At 40.6% G+C, this 17967-nt stretch overlaps 2 protein-coding genes across 4 annotated transcripts; one reads left to right on the forward strand and one right to left on the reverse strand.

Annotated features, from left to right (window-relative positions):
* The first annotated feature begins 542 nt into the window (after nt 1–542).
* On the forward strand, nt 543–3637 carry LOC133917073 (uncharacterized). Of its 2 annotated transcripts, none has more exons than XM_062361030.1 (5): nt 543–917; nt 1783–2044; nt 2164–2261; nt 2441–2628; nt 3107–3637. In XM_062361030.1, the coding sequence occupies exons 1-5, from the start codon at nt 808–810 to the stop codon at nt 3391–3393; spliced, it is 945 nt and encodes a 314-aa protein (XP_062217014.1). In that variant the 5' UTR covers nt 543–807; the 3' UTR covers nt 3394–3637. The 2 variants fall into 2 exon arrangements, with proteins under 2 accessions (XP_062217014.1, XP_062217013.1); XM_062361029.1 differs by having other exon boundaries at nt 545–917; nt 2164–2363.
* Nucleotides 3638–4624: 987 nt separating this feature from the next.
* LOC133917074 (cell division control protein 2 homolog) lies at nt 4625–16198 on the reverse strand. Of its 2 annotated transcripts, XM_062361031.1 has the most exons (8): nt 15887–16196; nt 15613–15797; nt 15207–15327; nt 13377–13550; nt 5393–5556; nt 5218–5305; nt 5029–5082; nt 4625–4940 (listed from the first exon to the last, which is right to left on the reverse strand). In XM_062361031.1, exons 1-8 carry the CDS (start codon nt 15893–15895, stop codon nt 4851–4853), a joined length of 885 nt encoding a protein of 294 aa, XP_062217015.1. In that variant the 5' UTR covers nt 15896–16196; the 3' UTR covers nt 4625–4850. The 2 variants fall into 2 exon arrangements, with proteins under 2 accessions (XP_062217015.1, XP_062217017.1); XM_062361033.1 differs by lacking the exon at nt 13377–13550 and having other exon boundaries at nt 15887–16198.
* Nucleotides 16199–17967: the final 1769 nt, after the last annotated feature.

The raw sequence follows: 17967 nt of genomic DNA on the forward strand, positions 1-17967 counted from the left end.
GATGGCAGGAGAAAGGAATCAAGAGGTCCATGGTGATCCGACCTATTTGTTTTTCCCATATGTACAGGACAAGTGCGGTGCAATATTGATATTAGGTAGTATTTGGTTTGAGAGTAAAATGAGATGGAACGATTCTATTTATATATTTGAAGACTAAATAATTATATATATATATATATATATATTTGATGGTGTGATAAAACGAGTATATTTTAGCATCTCGGATTTACTGTCAGTGTTATGTACGAAATGGGACGCTGGTTTCATCATTTTTTAACAACTCCGTTCCAAATATTTAAAAATATTAATTAATTATAAACTACTCCATTATACTACTCTCTATCCAAATAATTAAAAACAGGATGATTCGTTTGATCTTATCCCGTTTCCTGAACCAAACGGTAGCCTATTGGCTGCAGGTGGAGGGACTGGTGGAGTGCTGCAGGCGTGGCGCCCTCCCACACAACCGAAAGCGCGAGGCACAGCTCAATCAAGGGCGAGCCAGGCACATACACATCCACCAGAGAAATCCCTCCTCCTCGCCACCGGCCCTGCCCCTGCCCCTGCCCCTGCCCCGCCCGCCTTGCCTGTTGTTATCATCATCGTCTCATCATCCTCCCGTGTCGATCTGCTCCCCCCCAAACACACGGACGCAAGAATCAATCAATCACACACCACCCTTCCCTCGGTCTTGGAGAGAGAAAAGTCCCCCCCCCCCCCCCCACCCCTCTCTCTCTCTCTTCCCCACCAGCGCCGATGGATCTCCTCCTCCCGCACTAGGCCGCACGACCGGGGAGTGGGGACGGGATGGAGCTCGGGCGGAGGCTGTGGCTGCTGCTGCTGCTGCTTCTCGGCCTCGCGGCCTTCGCCGTCGCCGTGGTGGAAGCCTCCGAGGGCGACGCTGATCCGCTCTACAAGTACGCCTCTCTCGTCGAGATCCTCTGTTATCTGTGCTGTTCATTGGTTAGGTCCCGATCCCGCGGGTGCTGCTGTCTACGTCGTGTCAATTGATTGGAGGTAGAAGACGCCTTTTATTCCCTTTTTTTTTTCTTTCTCCTTTTAGTTTACGCGAGCGGGAACGATGCACGGCCGCGCGGTGCGGTTCTAGTTAAGAGTGTTATATACTGCCTTCCAGATGATTGCTGTATTATTAGAGATCAACTGAGGAGTACTCGCGGACGAGCATGGAGCTCGGTGGCAATGCTCCCAGATGGAGCCGAGCCGACGGGGTTCTAGCCTCCGTCCCGCACCCCACAGGTCTCCAACGAAAACCACGCTATGGAGAAGCATCGTTAAAAAAAAAAAATTGAGGAGTACTCGCTGGTATCACAATTTCTCGACAACTGAAACTTGAACTGGTTATGTTCTTTGCACAAGCATTCGGTGTTTGCCCAGCATAGTTGCATGGTGTGAAGAAAAATCTCAAAGGAACGGGACATACCATTCATTTCAGTGCCATGCTTACTCCGTACCATTCTGGCCATATTCCATTGTGGGTTCAAGTTAGCTTACATGACTCCACCTGTGCAAGATTTCATTTTAAGATTCCAAATATTGGACTAGGAGAGCTGTGCATGGTAGTCCGATTCAATTCCAAATTAACTAGTATTTGACTAAATTCAGGAGCTGACAGCAATGATAAACCTTGGAAGATAACCTCACACCGTCTCTTCGTCCTAACAACTAGCCTTGCGCAGACATATTGATTTTTCGATATTCTGGTGTAATGAATTGATGAGAAACCGTCATGCTAATCACTCATGCTCCCCATTATGTTAACAGAGCTTGTGTTGAAGAATGTCAAAGGACGGGTTCCCTGAAGGAGACTTCTGTTAAACACTGTATGGTGCCAACTAATGGCCAGCCTGCTGATAAATCATGGTACACACATGAGCCTTTGTACTTGCAATGGAAAGAGTGGAACTGCAAGAGTGAATGCAGGTACCACTGTATGATGGAAAGGGAAAATGAAAGGAAAGAGCTTAGCCTACAGCCGGTTAAGTATCATGGCAAATGGCCTTTGCAGCGTGCTTCCGTGTTTCAGGTAGTTTGTTATTACTTTGAGCTACTGTTATCATTTCTTCACTTCTATAGTTTTGTATCTTATTAGTCTTTCATGTTTCTTTTCACTTTCTTACACGCCTTCTGTTCTTTCATTCACAGGAACCTTTATCTGCTGCTCTCTCTGCTCTCACTCTTGTTGTGCAATTTAATGGGTGGCTATCATTTTTCCTGTTGCTTTATTACAAGCTACCTCTAAGGCCAGTAACTCATAAGACATACTATGAATATACTAGTTTGTGGCACATTTATGGGCTCCTAGCCATGAATTCGTGGTTCTGGAGGTTCATATATCACAGTTGGTAGGTTCAATCCACAATGTAATAAAGATAGATTGTCTGTCGGTAACTCACTGACCCAGATCTTCTATCTATTACAGTGATACCATTTGGACAGAGAAGCTATATTTTTCATCAGCTGCTGCCTTTCTGGGTTACTCTCTCATTTTGGCGATACTGCGGACTTTGAATTTGAGGGATGAAGCTTCTAGAGTTATGGTTGCAGCTCCTATTCTGGCTTTTGTGACAACACACGTTTTGTACCTCAACTTTTATGAACTTGACAAAGGTAATCTTCAGCACGACAACTGATAACTGCACCCCAGATATTCTGAATAGTGGCATTTTTCCGGTTCACTTAGCATAGCACTTCTTTTTTAGAACTAAGTACCGTTAGTCCAGGTTCTGATCCTTAAAAATTCATCAGAGCAGGGATCAAAATTTTGGTACCTGGATGGTTGGTTACTGGATTTTCTCGACCAAATTTTTTCTAACTCAAGTTTGAACTTCTGCTAACAATTCTGAATTTTCCTGCAATACATATAAATGGTGGAGTCAGAATATAGATGGAGAAACCCCACGAAATATCAAATTTGAATTCAGGCTCACGAATTTGTTCTTTGGTCCAGCGTAGGTGGAATAGTGTGGTGCTTTATTTGAGCTTGTTACCTTGTAAATGCGAACTCTTTCCCATTTTCACGGGATATGAATGTTGAACAGCCAACACATGCAGCACAGCTCAATGTCTTACCTTTTAAACCTTGCAGGCCTCAACATGAAGGTGTGTACTGCTATTAGCATATCTCAGTTTCTCCTGTGGGCATTGTGGGCTGTCATGGCTAGGCATCCGTCACGCATGAAGATCATATTTGTAGCTATTGGGGGCATCGTTTCAGTATTTCTGGAAGCTTATGACATCCCTCCACAATGGGGGTACGTGGATGGCCGTGTAATCTGCCTTGCTGTGGCTATTCCCCTGTCGTACCTTTGGTGGAGCTTCGCCAAGGAAGATGCTGAGGTGCGCACATCAGCAATCATGAAGAAGACACGATAACGCCTGGTAGGGCAAATACCATCTGCCGTTTGTGTGATAATCTATGCCTTCACTGCCCCAGCCCTTGTAAAGATGAAGGTTTTCATGTAATTTTAGGCAACTTAGTATGTGAATTATCGCCCTTTTTTCCACAATGTTTCTTGCCTTAGTTCAAAAGGCCATATGGTTTAAGTGGCCACTTATATTCTTTAATTTTTGTAAGGCAACTGAACACTTGGTAGGTCGTGCTGTCATTTCTTATAGATGTACCATAACAATGTTTTTCCTTTGCTTCCGTTTGTTATTCCTTGGAGATCTTGAACAGGTCGGCGTGTGATTATAACATGCAACAACTGTATAAGGGAAAGTCTTACCGTCAGTCCACTGAAAATCCCTAAAATTTCAGTCAACTTGCTGACCGCCATTCGTTGCTCTGTGACTTGGGAGGTCCTATATGGATAGGCTGTGGATTTAGAGTTTTTGGTTGTACGAGAAAACGGTTGTGGTTTTTGAATTTTAATTATTGGTTTTTACGATAAATATTTAGCTTCTCAGCACATTAAAAGATAAAAAAGCTACTCACAATCTGTTTCTCAGTTTATATAATTTATTTTAGTCATAACCATTTCCTCAGTAGTAAAAAATCATTAGAAGTCGAAGCCAAAAACTAACCTCTTATATAACTTCTGTTTTTTTTCAAGAAAAAGCCAGAAAAAAAGTCTGGAAGCATTAGAGGGATGACAAAGGGTGGTGGTAGGAGAGCTGGTGGGCGGCGACAGGGAGGGGTGACGAGATGGCGATGGCACCCTAAGAGTCGTTGGATAGGCAAGCAGCCGGTGGGCAATGTTGGCAACGGGGTGAGGATAACAAAAAGGTTAGCATGACAGTAGTGAATCTAACGGAGAGGAGGGCAGGGCAAGAGCAGATGTTAGCGACAAGGTGAGCGTAACAGAAAGGTTAGCATGGCAGCTGCGAATCCAGTGGGGAGGAGAGCAGGGCGGAGGAGCCAGATGACGACGCAGTGGAGGCATACATGGTGACGAAGACATCAAGAAACTGGTGGAGAAGAAAGACCGAGGAAGGAGACCAGCCGTCCGATGCTCATCATAAGGCTGATATTTATCTACTACTAATTCGGTTTTCACGCGACTGAGGAAGAGTCGCTCCACCTTGCATGAAGCAGGGCACTCTACATCACAGCGCGCTTATAACAAGTTTACAGTTGGTTCATAAAAAGGGGTGCAATTGGTGCTTGAAAAAAATAGAAACATATAAAGAATATTTACTTGAACAAATAGAGACCAAGGAGGTAATCTATTTGACATTCCGGATACATCTCAAAGCACACCAGATTCGAAATATTCCAGCTGAATGTAAAAAATGCAGAGAGAGAGAGAGAGAGCACATCGTTCATGAAAGGAATAAAACGAGCGAGTCAGCTCATACATATGCCAACACAACGCTGAGCACGTAGCAGGTCATTGTACCATCTCAAGGTCCTTCAAGTACTCATGCTCAAGAGCCTGCCTAGCGGTAATTCTTTTGTTTGGCTCGTATCTCAGCATTTTCTGTCAGTGAATAGAAACAAGTTAATTGAAAGCAATGATATTATATGATCCATAGTTGGGATCATCATCGAAAATCCATTTGACTTACAGAGAGAAGGTCCAAACCAGCAGGTTCAAGATTTGGGACGACTGCTGCCAGGTCCTGGAATGAACGTTCCAACAGGGCATTTCAGTGGGTTGGAGTGTATAGGCCATAGCGAGCACAAACTGTCAGCCATATAAACAAGTTTTACTTGCAACACGGACCTAACTACATGCCTATGCTGTTGTCTCATACCTGAGCCTGCCACTTGGGGAAAGCGGACTTGAAGTCCGGTAAAGAGCTGACTCCTGGCCAAGTTTGTTCATTTGGAGTACCTAGTACCCTTCAAAGGTACCCAGAATACAAACAAAATCAGATTCGAGTTGAAAAATGAAAATTGAAAATCAGATTATCAGCACAACGATGGAACCTGAATATCTTAAATAGTTCATCAATCTCGGAATCACCAGGGAATAGTGGCTTCTGGTTCACCATTTCCGCAAAGATACAGCCCACCGACCACACATCAACTGGTGTGGAATACTGCCTCGATCCAAGAAGAATTTCTGGAGCTCTGTACCATAATGTTACTACCTGAAAAAATACTTCCCATAGACATCCGTTGCGAGTCAATGCAACAGGGATTATAGTAGATGAAAGAAAAATAAGCTTACACAGATGTAAAATCACATGGACGTGCTACGAGAAAAGAAATATCGAGCAATGAGCATAGATTTATGATCCATATATTGGTGATATACCCTAGAAACGATAGCGTATGCAGATTGGATATGCAAATGTGATTTAATATGATTAAATGTCTATTGGGGTTTAGAGTCATGATAGAGTTTAATGTGATTAAAGGCCCATTAACATACTTTATATAAGAGGAGGCAGGAGTAGTGGACACAAGAGTTGATTTCATCAACAAAACCCTGACCGTCATCTCTTCCCGAACTCTCTGCGAAATCCTAGTCAGACGCGCGGTGCTAGCACACCGGCATATAACGTTCCATCCCTATACGTATGGATACCGTGGAGGCACTGCTACGATTGCTGCGGTGCTGATCGGTGACAAGGACACTAGAGCGGGTTCGACTACTTCCTCATCGCGATTGAGAACGTGGTCGAGACTTCCTGTTCATGGTCGATGAGGTGGCCACGTGATCGACTAATTCATCTATGTGGTTGGAGTTAGTCGAGGATGTGGTGCCCGTGGTCGGAACTGGTTGAGGAACCAGTCGAGGAGCACAACCACCTGCTCGAAGTTGGTCGAGAAATGTGACCACCTGCGTGGGGCTGATCGCGGATCTAATTGAGAAACTGCTTGAGGAGTTTGACGCGTACAACATTGAATCAATCCACTCTAACTCTTCTTTCACTACATTGCGCGTCAAGTGGTAACGATCTATAATCTCTTACTTGCATGATTTCCTTAGTGAACGAAAAATTTTGTTTTTAGGCTAGCATAACTAACTCGTTCTCCAACGGTGGTATTAGAGCCTACATGCGTAGTTTTTTATTTTGATCGGTCATATATAGATGATATGTGGTAGCAATAGATAGGATCTATTATTATTCTTGTGATTGATTCATAGGATGGATCGATCGATGCAGGTTTGGTAAAATTGGGATTGAAATGAGGTGTGAGTTGATAGAATCACACGACCAAAAAGATCAGCTCGATCTTCCACCTGGCTGCGCGTGCGACTTGCCCCTACTGACTGGAATCATCATCGAGGCTAACAGCGCGTGTTACTGCATGGTTAGAAGAACAACAGATCGAGGTTGTGTTTGTTGTCGTTTCTGAAAAACTTCACGCGATGATTGATCTAGTGAAAATTGAGGTATTGTGAATGACTTAGAATCGGCTTGATATGATCAGATCGATGAAATTTTCATAACGATTTCATAGATACCATCTATGTATTTCCGTTGCGTAACATACACGCATAGATCGTTATAATATGTTCATATCGCGATATTAGAATTCGTTTCTACGCTTAACTCGTTTTTACAGAGAATATTTTTGACTATTTTTGACTGGTATGGTCTTATTATGTATGTAATGCATGTGTGTAATTTTAATAGTCTGTATGTCATGGTTAATTGCAGCCAAATGTTGTCATACTTTTGTATAACAACCTACGTGTCGACTTGCGATTCTTCATATTCTTATGTAATTCGTTGCTAGCTATTAAGAGTAGTAGTCTAGTACATGATCATAGAGACTTCAAGCATGATGACTCGAAAGACAGGACCGTGGCGATGAAGGTCACCATGTGAAGGGGTCATACTATGTTATAATTAATATGATTGCCTGTGATGTTTATCTATGTCCTTATCGTGATATTTTATTCATGTTTTCTATGAAATAGATAAGTTTACATGATAGAATAGCTTTCCTCAGAAAAATTAAGAGTAATTGATACCCTTCCAATAGCTGCACCTACATTGGTTTTGATTATTTTTTGTTAGGTCTGTTAAAGCAGAGTACCATCGTTTATCTTAACCAGTTATGGTGGATGTCAGACATCCACACGTATAGTGTTAGTTTACTTAACAAAGCTATCAAAACGGTTTTAGACTTTGAGGCATGGTGTTGGACGCCGAGGCATTAGATGTCACCCAACAAACAAGAGTAACATAGAGATGTGATAAGCAATGTGTTGTTTACCTATGTCATCTAGGTTTCTAACAGTGATGCTAAAGCTCACTAGAATCTACTTAAATATGAATCTTGTCTCATTGTATGACGTTAGAGGTAAACGGTTCCAAAACATCCAGTAGGAGTATCTTCTGATAAATTATTTATTAGAGGATACGCACAAACATTGTGTTAAATCGTTGCATATATTTTTGCTATAGATTTTGGAAATAGTTCCCCTTACAATTCCGGATTAAATTGTAACGATTGATATCAAATTGAATTAAAAATTGTTCTCACTCAATGATGTAAATGATGTGTTGTAGAGATTCTTATCCTGATGAACTAGCTCAAAGATGCTATCTTGTAACTCGTGGAATTTATAAAAAACATTATGATTACTCACTTTATGTCTATTACCTCACATTGAATATGACTTCAATATGATTGAATGGCATATTGCTTTGTGGAGAATCAAGCTTGGTTAAACAATACTTGATCATGAAAGCCTCGTTTATGTAGATGTTCAAAAAGTGGAGCATATCACTTAAAAAGCCGTAGTTATACGATAATAGTTCAAAGGGAAACCGGGAATACTTGTAAGTTCTCGAGAAAAGGAAATGAAATATGACTTCTAGACCTAGATACCAATGATATAGACTTGGATCTTGCTATTTTCTCCTGTGAGTCTTGGGTAGTTGATACTAGAATCAAACTTGAGTTTTTGGCAAAATGTGAATTTGGTATAAAATCTGCTTTGGAAGTAAAGAATTCTAGACAAACATTGTTTAGCTTTCTAGCAACTTAGTCCAGTCATGATCCATTGATGAATGGATTTTGAGGATATGTGAATTTATAATATATATTGACCCCATTTTTCTTTAGCATTGTTACTTATGTCATATGAATAAGAGACACATGGAAAAGCTCCATAGATACGGTCTTCAAGATTCATTTGATTTTGAATCATTTGACATGTGTGAATCTTGTTTACTTAGCAAGATGACTAAGTTGTTTTTCACCGGTCTAAGAGAAAGAGCGAGTGAGCTATTAGCTCTTTTACATACAAATGTATGCGAGCTAAGGAGCTCTATAGCTAAAAGTGGTTCTCGGTACAAATCTGAATATTTCGAAAAGTTCAGTGAGTTTCAGAAGGAGGTATAAAATCATACGGACAAAATAATTATATTCCAGCGATTGGATCGTGGAGATGAATACTTGAGCCATGATTTGATGCTCATTTAAAGCAATGTGAAATTGTTTCGCAATTGACTCCGCATGACATGCTTCCACGAAATGGGTGTCTAAACGAACGAACCATACTTTGTGTTGTGATCCTTGGATCATAATGGGGATAAACATCCGCCGAGAGGATAGCTAGGCGGCGTCAGCTGCTAGAGATGAAACATCCGCCGAGAGGATAGCTAGGCGGCGTCAGCTGCTAGAGATGGGAGATTTAGACTATAGATGAGAGAGACGAATATTGAGGGAGATTAGATTAGTTCTCATTGCTTGATCCCTAATACACATCTATTGCCAACTATATACAGCCGGCCAACGGACCTTGCGCTACAGTACCCACGTGCTACAGTACCAAATACAACTCCTTTATTCTTTCCTAAACCGACTCTGATTTAATTCCTAAACAAACTCTGACTTCCCTAACTTATCCCTACTAATCTTACCTTCCAAATCTAATTTATCTCTTTCTATAATACCCCTTCTAATTCTAATTTATTTCCTTCCTAATTTATCGGCAAGCTTGATCTCCTGCCCACATAACAGTAAGTGGGTGAACAGTACTTCATGCCCATGACACTTTGTTAGACATTGTTCAGTGTATGATGAGCCAATTTAATCTTTCATTGTCTTTCTACGATATGCTTTAGAAATTGTTGCTTTTACGTTAAATAGTGTTCCATCTAAATCTATGGAGGAGACGCCATATGAGATAAAGGCTGAGAAGTGTCACATGTTGTCTTTCCTTAAGATCTGGGGTTGTGAAGACTATGTAAAACGTTTGATGTCTGATAAGCTCACTCCCAAATCAGATTAGTGTTTCTTTGTGAGGTAACCAAGGGAAACCAAAAGATATTATTTCTATAACCGAGAAGAAAGCAAAATATTTGTCGCCCAGAATAGAGTTTTTCTGGAGAAAGAGTTTCTCTCAAAGAAAATTAGTAAGAGCACGGTGCAACTCGAAGAGATTCGGAAACTATCAGAAAATATTTCAGCTCCTACTAAACCACAACTAAATGTTGCAGAACATGTTGTGGAGACACCAGCCTCATGTCGATCGAAAAAGGTCAATCGTGCACTTGAAAAGTTTATGTTCCTAACCACGGAGCAGCGCAATATATTATTGTTGGATAATAATAAGCCCAAGTACTATACGGAAGCAATGATGAGACCAGACTCTGAGAGGTAACTTGAGATCCGAATTAGAATCCATGCAAAAAACCAAGTTTGAAACTTGGTCGATCCACCCAATGGTGTAAAAAAAACTATTGTATATATTTGTTTGAAGGAAAATGAGTAGACACTGATGGAAATGTTCGTGTCTATATAACACGATCGGTGGTGAGAAGTTTCATGGTAATTCAAAGTATTGATCATATGATGAAACACATTGTCTATCGCAATGCTAAAAGTGTATTGAGATCATCCTAGCGATTGCTACATATTGTGATATGGCAAATGGACGTCAAAACAACTTTCCTTTATGGAAACATAAGTTGAGGCATATATGTGATACAAGCTAATAGTTTTGATGATACTAAAATATGCTAGGAAGCTATGCAAGCTTTAAAAGTCTATTTGTGGATTGAGGTGAGCATCTCGAAGTTAGATTTTTCACTTAATGGCCAAGAGAGTTTGACTACATCAAGAGTGAGCAAGAACCTTGTGTTCATAACAAGACTAGTGGGAGCATATTTGTGTTTCTGATCTCATCAATATGTATGACATGTTATTAATCGAGATGACAATCCAATGCATTAAGTTTCTCAAATCTTCATTGAGAAATAGTTTCAAGATGAAGTTTAAGAAAGACAGTATAAATAGGAAATAAAGATCTATAGAGATAGTTAAAAGGAGGCCAAAGTGTTGCATTTGCGAGAATCAATGTGTGGTGACACCTAATGAGCATGATATCCTAAATAAAAAAACCCAAAAAAGGCTAATGAGATTAATTTGAAGAACGCACATTGATAAGGTATTGAAATAGTTCAATATGCAAGATTCCAAGTAAAATTTCTTGCCAATGCCATGTAGCATCAATTTTTGCAAGACTCGGCATGTTGTCACACTTGATGAGAAAGTCCTGTTGATAGTCATCAGGAAAAATCATCCTCTAGTACTAGATAAGAACGAAGATGTGACCATGGTTTTTGGAGGAAAGAAAAAGTCGTCGTAAATGGTTACATCGATGCTAGATTCCAAACCAACAAAGAAATCATGATGTGAAATCTGGTTTTATGTAAATGATGAAATAGTTAGCTAGAAATACTCTATGCAAGAACCATTGCCTACTCTACAATTATTGCTAAGTACACCACCGCTTTTAAAGTCGCATTGAAAACTACTTGGATCAGAAAATTAGTTTATGAGTTATGTGTGGTTCGCAATGTGTTCAGTCCAATGGATCTCTATTGTCGATAGTTGACCTATTGCCCGAGCACTAGGTACATTGGTACCACTATAATTTTGAACATGTACTTTGGTATGGATACATCATTTAAATTAAATGGAGAAGTGATGTAAATATATGCAATTGGCATTGGACCTATCGGATTGGATCTTTAGCCTATCTTATCCTACAGCCTGAAAAAGATGCACTATCGAACAATAGGTATTAGATACCTATGTGACTGGCTCTAGTGTAAGTAGGAAAGTTTTGGTGATATGCCGTAAAGGCGATCATGAGGATAATTATATCACTTTTATGTTTATATTGTCTCGAATAATTTGTTACTCCGTTCCTTGAATGATCATTATAGACATTGATCAGTAAATATGTGACTTGCTCCTAAGACTTATTGTTTGATGTCATTCTAAAATGGTTCCTAATTTCATATCATCATGTAAAATAATGATGATTCACAAATCAACACATGTATTGATTGATAATCATGTTTCATGGATCATAGATATGAAAATATCAAATCAATAATATATGCATATATTAGCGAACATGGTGTTAGACAGATGATCCTTGAGACATGGTGTTGGCCACCTCGAGACACTACTGGGATAGTTATATAAAGTGCCATCAGTTGTGGTCTCGAATGGTGTACCTATAGAATCCTTGGACCTGGCCACCTCGAGACACTGCTGGGATAGTTATATAAAGTGCAATCAGTTGTGATCTCGAATGGTGTACCTACAAAATCCTTGGACCTGAGATCATCATTGATTCTAGAATGTGTAGTAACACACTCAGGGGCTTCCAAACACTACTCCGTAACTAGGTAGTTATAAATGTTGCTTTTGAGTATGTTATGAAACATGTCGTGGGATGTGAGCTATTAAGACGAAATTTGCCTCTCTTAGATAACGGAAGAGATATCTCTGAGGCCCTCGAGGTAGTTGAATTGAGAAAGTACATAGTCATGCTAATATGATTAAAAAGTTAATCATGATAAATCCACTACTTGATTGAGTGAATTGTCGAGCTATCACAAGGGTGGCACGAATCTCGCCTCAAGCTTGATTGGTATCGTGTGATAAAGGGATTGGTGCATGTGTATATCAAAATTCAGCCGATATGATATTTATGTGTGCTCAGGAATCAATATGTGTTGCTAGGTACCGCTATTGATTTGCAATTCGCAAAGGGTTTCCAAGTAGCAACCGTTTACACATGAACCTAACGAGTCACACACTTAAAGGGATATAATTCAAAACTTGCATGAATCGACTTTAGTGCAAGTGGGAGAGTGTTGGTGATATGCCCTAGAGACGATCACATATGCAGATTGGATCTGTGAATGAGATTTAATATGATTGAATACACATTAGGATTTAGAGTCATGATGACATTTAATGTGATTAAAGGCTTATTAGCGTACTCTATATAAGAGGAGGTAAGAGTCGTGGACGCAAGAGTTGATTTCACCACCAAAACCCTAGCCGACACCTCTTCCCGAACTCCCTGCGAAATCCTAGTCGGGCACGCGGTGTTAGCACACCGACGTACGACATTCCATCCTTGTACGTGTGGATACCGTGGAGACACTACTACGATTGTTGCGGTGTTGATCAACGACAAGGACACTAGGACTGGTTCGACTACTTCCTCAATTGCAATCGAGGACGTGGTCGAGGCTTTCAGTTCATGGTCAATGAGGTGGTCGATATGATCGGTTACTTCCTCTACGTGGTTACGAAGCCGTTCGAGGACGTGGTGCCTGTGGTCGGGACTGGTCGAGGAACTGGTCAAGATGCATGACCACCTGCTCGGAGCTGATCGAGGAGCGTGACTACCTATGCGGGACTGGTCGCGAATCTGATCGAGAAGCTGCTCGAGGAGTTTGGCGCGCACGACGTTAGATTGGTTTACTCCAACTTTTCTTTTGTTGCACTACGCGTCTAGTGGTAACGATCTATGATACCCTACTCGTATTGTTCCTTGATTGAACGCGGTAGAGAAAAATTTTGTTTTTAGGCTAACGTAGCCAACCCGTTCCCCAACACCATATCCTACCAAACGTTTATGTATTTTCTACAGGAAAATCCAAACTTCGAGTCTCAAATATAAGAAAAGTACCTCATGAGTAAATGTACGGACAGGAATTCCGAATGCTCTGGCTAAACCAAAGTCTGCAAGCTTCAGTGCATTAGTACGCCGATCTATCAACAAATTCTGAGGTTTCAAATCTCGATGAAGAACTCTATGAGAATGACAATAAGCAACGCCTCGGAGTATCTGATAGAGATATGACTGGAGAAAGAAGAAAATAGTCACATTCCAAAATGCAATCAAAAGCTGCTACTGGTCATGCATAAATATATTAGGAATGGGAAAAAAGGGATTCACACTACGTTGGTATATAAGAAAAGCAAAATGGATGATTGAAACATATTAACACATTGTGTCTCATTACTAGAGTCTAAACAAGCAAATCTTTAAACAGGTCAGATCATATAATGATATTGTGAGGTTTACAGAAGATCCAAAACTATTGCTGTCAGAAATGGTAGTTCTGAGAGAAATTTGAGGAAAGAAATACAGTGCCAGTTCTGTGTGCACTAAATAGCTGCAGCCATTGCTACACATAAACAACAGGAAATGAAGCAGTGGTGCCCATGTAGGGTTCATACAGTATTGAGGTGGACCGGGTGGTGCTGGTTGGCCATATTTCCAGTCATTTTACAGCAAAGAACCAGCATTAGCAGTGAAACATATTGTGTTTACAGCTTATGCTGATTTATGTCAGTCACGTGGGTGATGCGTCTGTTTATTTGAGGAGATAAGCCATGTGCTCGGTAGAGCCCCAGGGAACCTTTATAAGGAAATATGCAGTGCATGGATCACAAATACTGATTAATGGTCCTACAATGTTACTGAAGTGAGAGTCATTTGAGGCTAAGAGCAGTCCGATCTTACCACAACAATGTAATTCCATGACTCCATAATATCTCTAAAGTTAAAGAGTAAATTTCAAAAACCTACAACTATTTAACACATGTTGCAAAAACCTACAACTATTTACCTTCTGGTGCCCATTTAAAAAACCTACAATTATTTTGACACATGTGGAAAAAAAAAGACTACAATTTTCTCATCGTGGGCCCACATGTCATTCTTTGGCAACAGGTGGGCCCACAGTTAATCTTTTGACAACATGTCATAGAGGATGACAGGTGAGCCCATTGTGAGAAAATTATAGTTTTTTGCAATATATATCAAAATAGTTGTAGGTTTTTGAAATAGACACTAGAAGTTGTAGTTTTCTGCAACATATGTCAAAATAGTTGTAGGTTTTTGAAATTTACTTAATTAAAATACAAAAATGTCCAAACAGTAGATGTGCATTTTTTCCTAAAAAAACACTGATGTTCAGTTGTTCGCACTGCAACAAGTTCATAAGCAGAGAGGTGCATGAGGCAATGTACACATGGGTCCTTTTCCCCAATTGTGCATCCTAGCTTATGCTAAGTTCCAGCCTAGTGAGCGTCAAAACAAATTCTTTCCTGGTACCATACAAAAACACAGTGGCGTTCAATGGAAGAAGACAACAGGCGACCCATATATGGAACTCACAAAATGATGTGGACTCCACCTGTCTTCTTTTGAAATTTTTGAACCAAAATTCTTTTACATGCAATGGACCAAAATTCTTTTACATGCAATGGAAAGACGCTAGATGAGCACTGTGGTTTTGCAACCATGTGCTATGCTATGCTTAGTTAGACTAGTTTCCTGCTCCGCATTGATATTGTTCTGTCGCAAGCTTGATTCCAAGACTAGCAAGTTGTAGATACATACGAAATCTGTGATCAATACAGGCTCAAGCCAACGCTTCAAGTTTAGCTATATATGGAAATTGACAGAAGCAATCTGCAGCCAAACACATTCATAATTTGCACTTCTCACCTTAATCAAAGTGGGATTCTTCGCAAACTCCGGACAGGAATCCATGAACTTCTTCAGATCCAGATCCAGGTACTCGAAGACGAGATATATGCGCTTCTCGCTGTGGACGACATCATGTAACCTACACGCAGCAAGTAAAGCTTCTCAGCACACCAGCATATCAGACCACCTCACCATCAATGATGCAACATTACTTCATTGGATAACACCATCGTTCTGATCCATCAAACAGTCCTAGATCGCACCTAGCCACTCTTGCATACAGCAAAACTACCTCGAGCCACTGCCCACTTCAACCAATCGATCAATCCGGGATAGCTCGGCTGATCATTCCTAAATCCGCAGTAACAACTACTAATACGGGCAATGCAAAGGAATGGAGGGGGGCCAAGGCCATGGACCGGACCTGACGATGTTGTCGTGGTTCATCTCCTTGAGGAGAGAGATCTCGCGGATGGCGGTGGAGGGGACGCCCTCATCCTCCTGCTCGAGACGGATCTTCTTGAGCGCGATCGTCTCGTTGGTGGCCTTGTCCAGCGCCTTGTACACCACCCCGTACGTGCCCTCCCCAATCTTCTCCACCTTCTCGTACTGCAGCACACAGGCACACAGCGCATAAACACGCTCAGAAAAGCCAAATCAACCCCTCGAATCCGAATCGAACCAGATCGCTCGCTTACCTGCTCCATTGCGTCTCCCCTCGGCGCCCAATGCGGCGGCGGCGACGGCGACGGCGACGGGTGCGAAACAGACAGGTGAGGGAGGGAAGAGGAGGAGGGGATGGATGAGAGGGAAGGGGATTAGAAGGAGGAGGAGAGGGAGAGGAGGTGGGGAAAAGCGGCAGCGGCGGGCAAAGCTGCTGCTGCCATTGGGGACGCCTCGCTCGGCTGGGTGCTGGTCCTCCTCCTCGCTCCGCTGCTTGCTTCTCTTGCTGTTGCCTGCCCTGTGCCCTCGTGGCTTTTATGTGCTGTTTGACTGCAGCTTTCCTCGCTGCTGCCCAACCCTCCTTTGCTTTCATTGCTTCCGGTGGGTTTTCACTGGTAATCTAGGTGGTTTTGTTGGGCTGTGTTAGGGTTTAAAGTTTTGACTCTTTTATATTTGGAATTTTCAACAAACATTTTAATTTTAAACCTTAGAAAAAACACAGTATTCGTTGCTATAATAGTTGATATTATCTCCGTTCTCTTTTACTCATCGTTTAAGACATCGATACGGTCTCGAAAAAACATATTTAACTATTAATTTTGATAATTACATCTTGGTAAAAATTAGATGATGTCAAAGTATTTTTTTATGACATTCACTGCTATAATTTTTATGTGTCAAATCTTAATAGATTTGTGTATATTAGTTATCAAAGTTTCTAGAGTTTGACTGCACGTATTCTAATACGATATCTATTTAAAAACAAAAATAGTAGTTTGTAGTGTAGTTGTAGGAACGGCGGGAGCTTATCTATCTCTAAATATTGTAATTGTTAAAGTAATCTAATAGTCTTTGAAATATTAAGATCAATAAATTTATTAACTACGTGAATTTATTATTGTTGTAACTTTTATTAGGCAAATCAGACAATTCTAAAGTGTATAAAACACAAATATAGACATGAAAACTAGGCCCACGTTAACATGTTATCATTCTATATTTGATCCCACAGCTTTAAGCACCGTATCCACATGCGAGCTTTGCTCTTAGGTCCATGTTGAGCTGGCTAGCTAACTTTGTTTCAATCTGGGTTGTTGATCTAATTTTGTGTTTTCCAGTTGGACAATGTTGTTCCAATAGCAAACAAATATATTATTTTGGTTACGTGGTCAAATCAAAAGGGAGACCTAAGTGTATAGAATGGGAATGCATAGTATTTGTACTTGGCAGTTTCAGAGTGTCATGAGAAAACTAAATTTATGTTAAAATCGGGACAAACATAGTAGTAGGCTGAACCAATTTGGCCAGACTAAATTGGGGCAGCTGTTTTTGAACGTCAAAATCTCATCTAGCTTTATTATAAAAAAAATGGCAGACCGAATTTTTCAAAGTGCTATCAAATTTTAGTCTTAATCTAAACATAAACCAATTTTTCTATACGTGGCCAAAATTTTGCTTAGCATGCTGAAGTCAAGAACCAAACATCTCCTCACTTCTATCTTGTATAAGTGCTTTTGAAAATGATAGTTGCACATACGTGCTAGTAAAATGCAAATTGTTTTTTCTGCAAAGTTGAACCCCACAAACATTCTAAAATATATACAAAACATCAGTCTACACACAAGAGTGCCCACTCCCAAGGATGTGTTTGGTTGTAAAGAGGGGTTACATCATATAGACTGGCTGAGTGGGAGTAGGTTAAAAAGTCGTATAGATCTTAAGAAGAGTATTTGGTTGGTTGCATGAACGGATATAATGGTGGACGTAGTGAAGTTGTTTGGTTACCTGTATGAATGGATACAATATTCTTGTGACCTGAGACTGACAGATGAATCATATTGACATTGTAGCTCATGCAGACTGCATCCGCCCAATTTGGATAAGATTGATGCTCATTTTGGACCTCTCGTATAGCTATGATAACTCATATAGACTGCATCTGTCACGCAAGTACCTAAACATATTTTTTACATAACTATATGAACGGATATAAGTTTCTCGCATATACAAACTCGAATATAGCAAACCAAACACACCTCTTGTTTTCTTGATGTTTAGGGGAGCTGAAATCGACTTAAATTCAAATGGACGTGAACAGGAAGATAAAGCTAAGAAC

This window comes from Phragmites australis, chromosome 4 (assembly GCF_958298935.1).
Source record: "Phragmites australis chromosome 4, lpPhrAust1.1, whole genome shotgun sequence".
NCBI lineage: Eukaryota > Viridiplantae > Streptophyta > Magnoliopsida > Poales > Poaceae > Phragmites > Phragmites australis.

Excerpts from the sequence above, each read along its gene's own strand:
- LOC133917074 (XM_062361031.1), bottom strand. Across the intron at positions 15,328-15,612 it reads AACCACGACAACATCGTCAG|GTTACATGATGTCGTCCACA; the intron begins GTCCGGTCCATG and ends TGCTGCGTGTAG. Across the intron at positions 5,557-13,376 it reads TCCGTACATTTACTCATGAG|GTAGTAACATTATGGTACAG; the intron begins GTACTTTTCTTA and ends GTATTTTTTCAG.
- LOC133917073 (XM_062361029.1), top strand. The coding sequence starts at position 808 with ATGGAGCTCGGGCGGAGGCTGTGGCTGCTGCTGCTGCTGCTTCTCGGC. Across the intron at positions 918-1,782 it reads GACGCTGATCCGCTCTACAA|AGCTTGTGTTGAAGAATGTC; the intron begins GTACGCCTCTCT and ends TTATGTTAACAG. Across the intron at positions 2,364-2,440 it reads AGGTTCATATATCACAGTTG|TGATACCATTTGGACAGAGA; the intron begins GTAGGTTCAATC and ends TATCTATTACAG.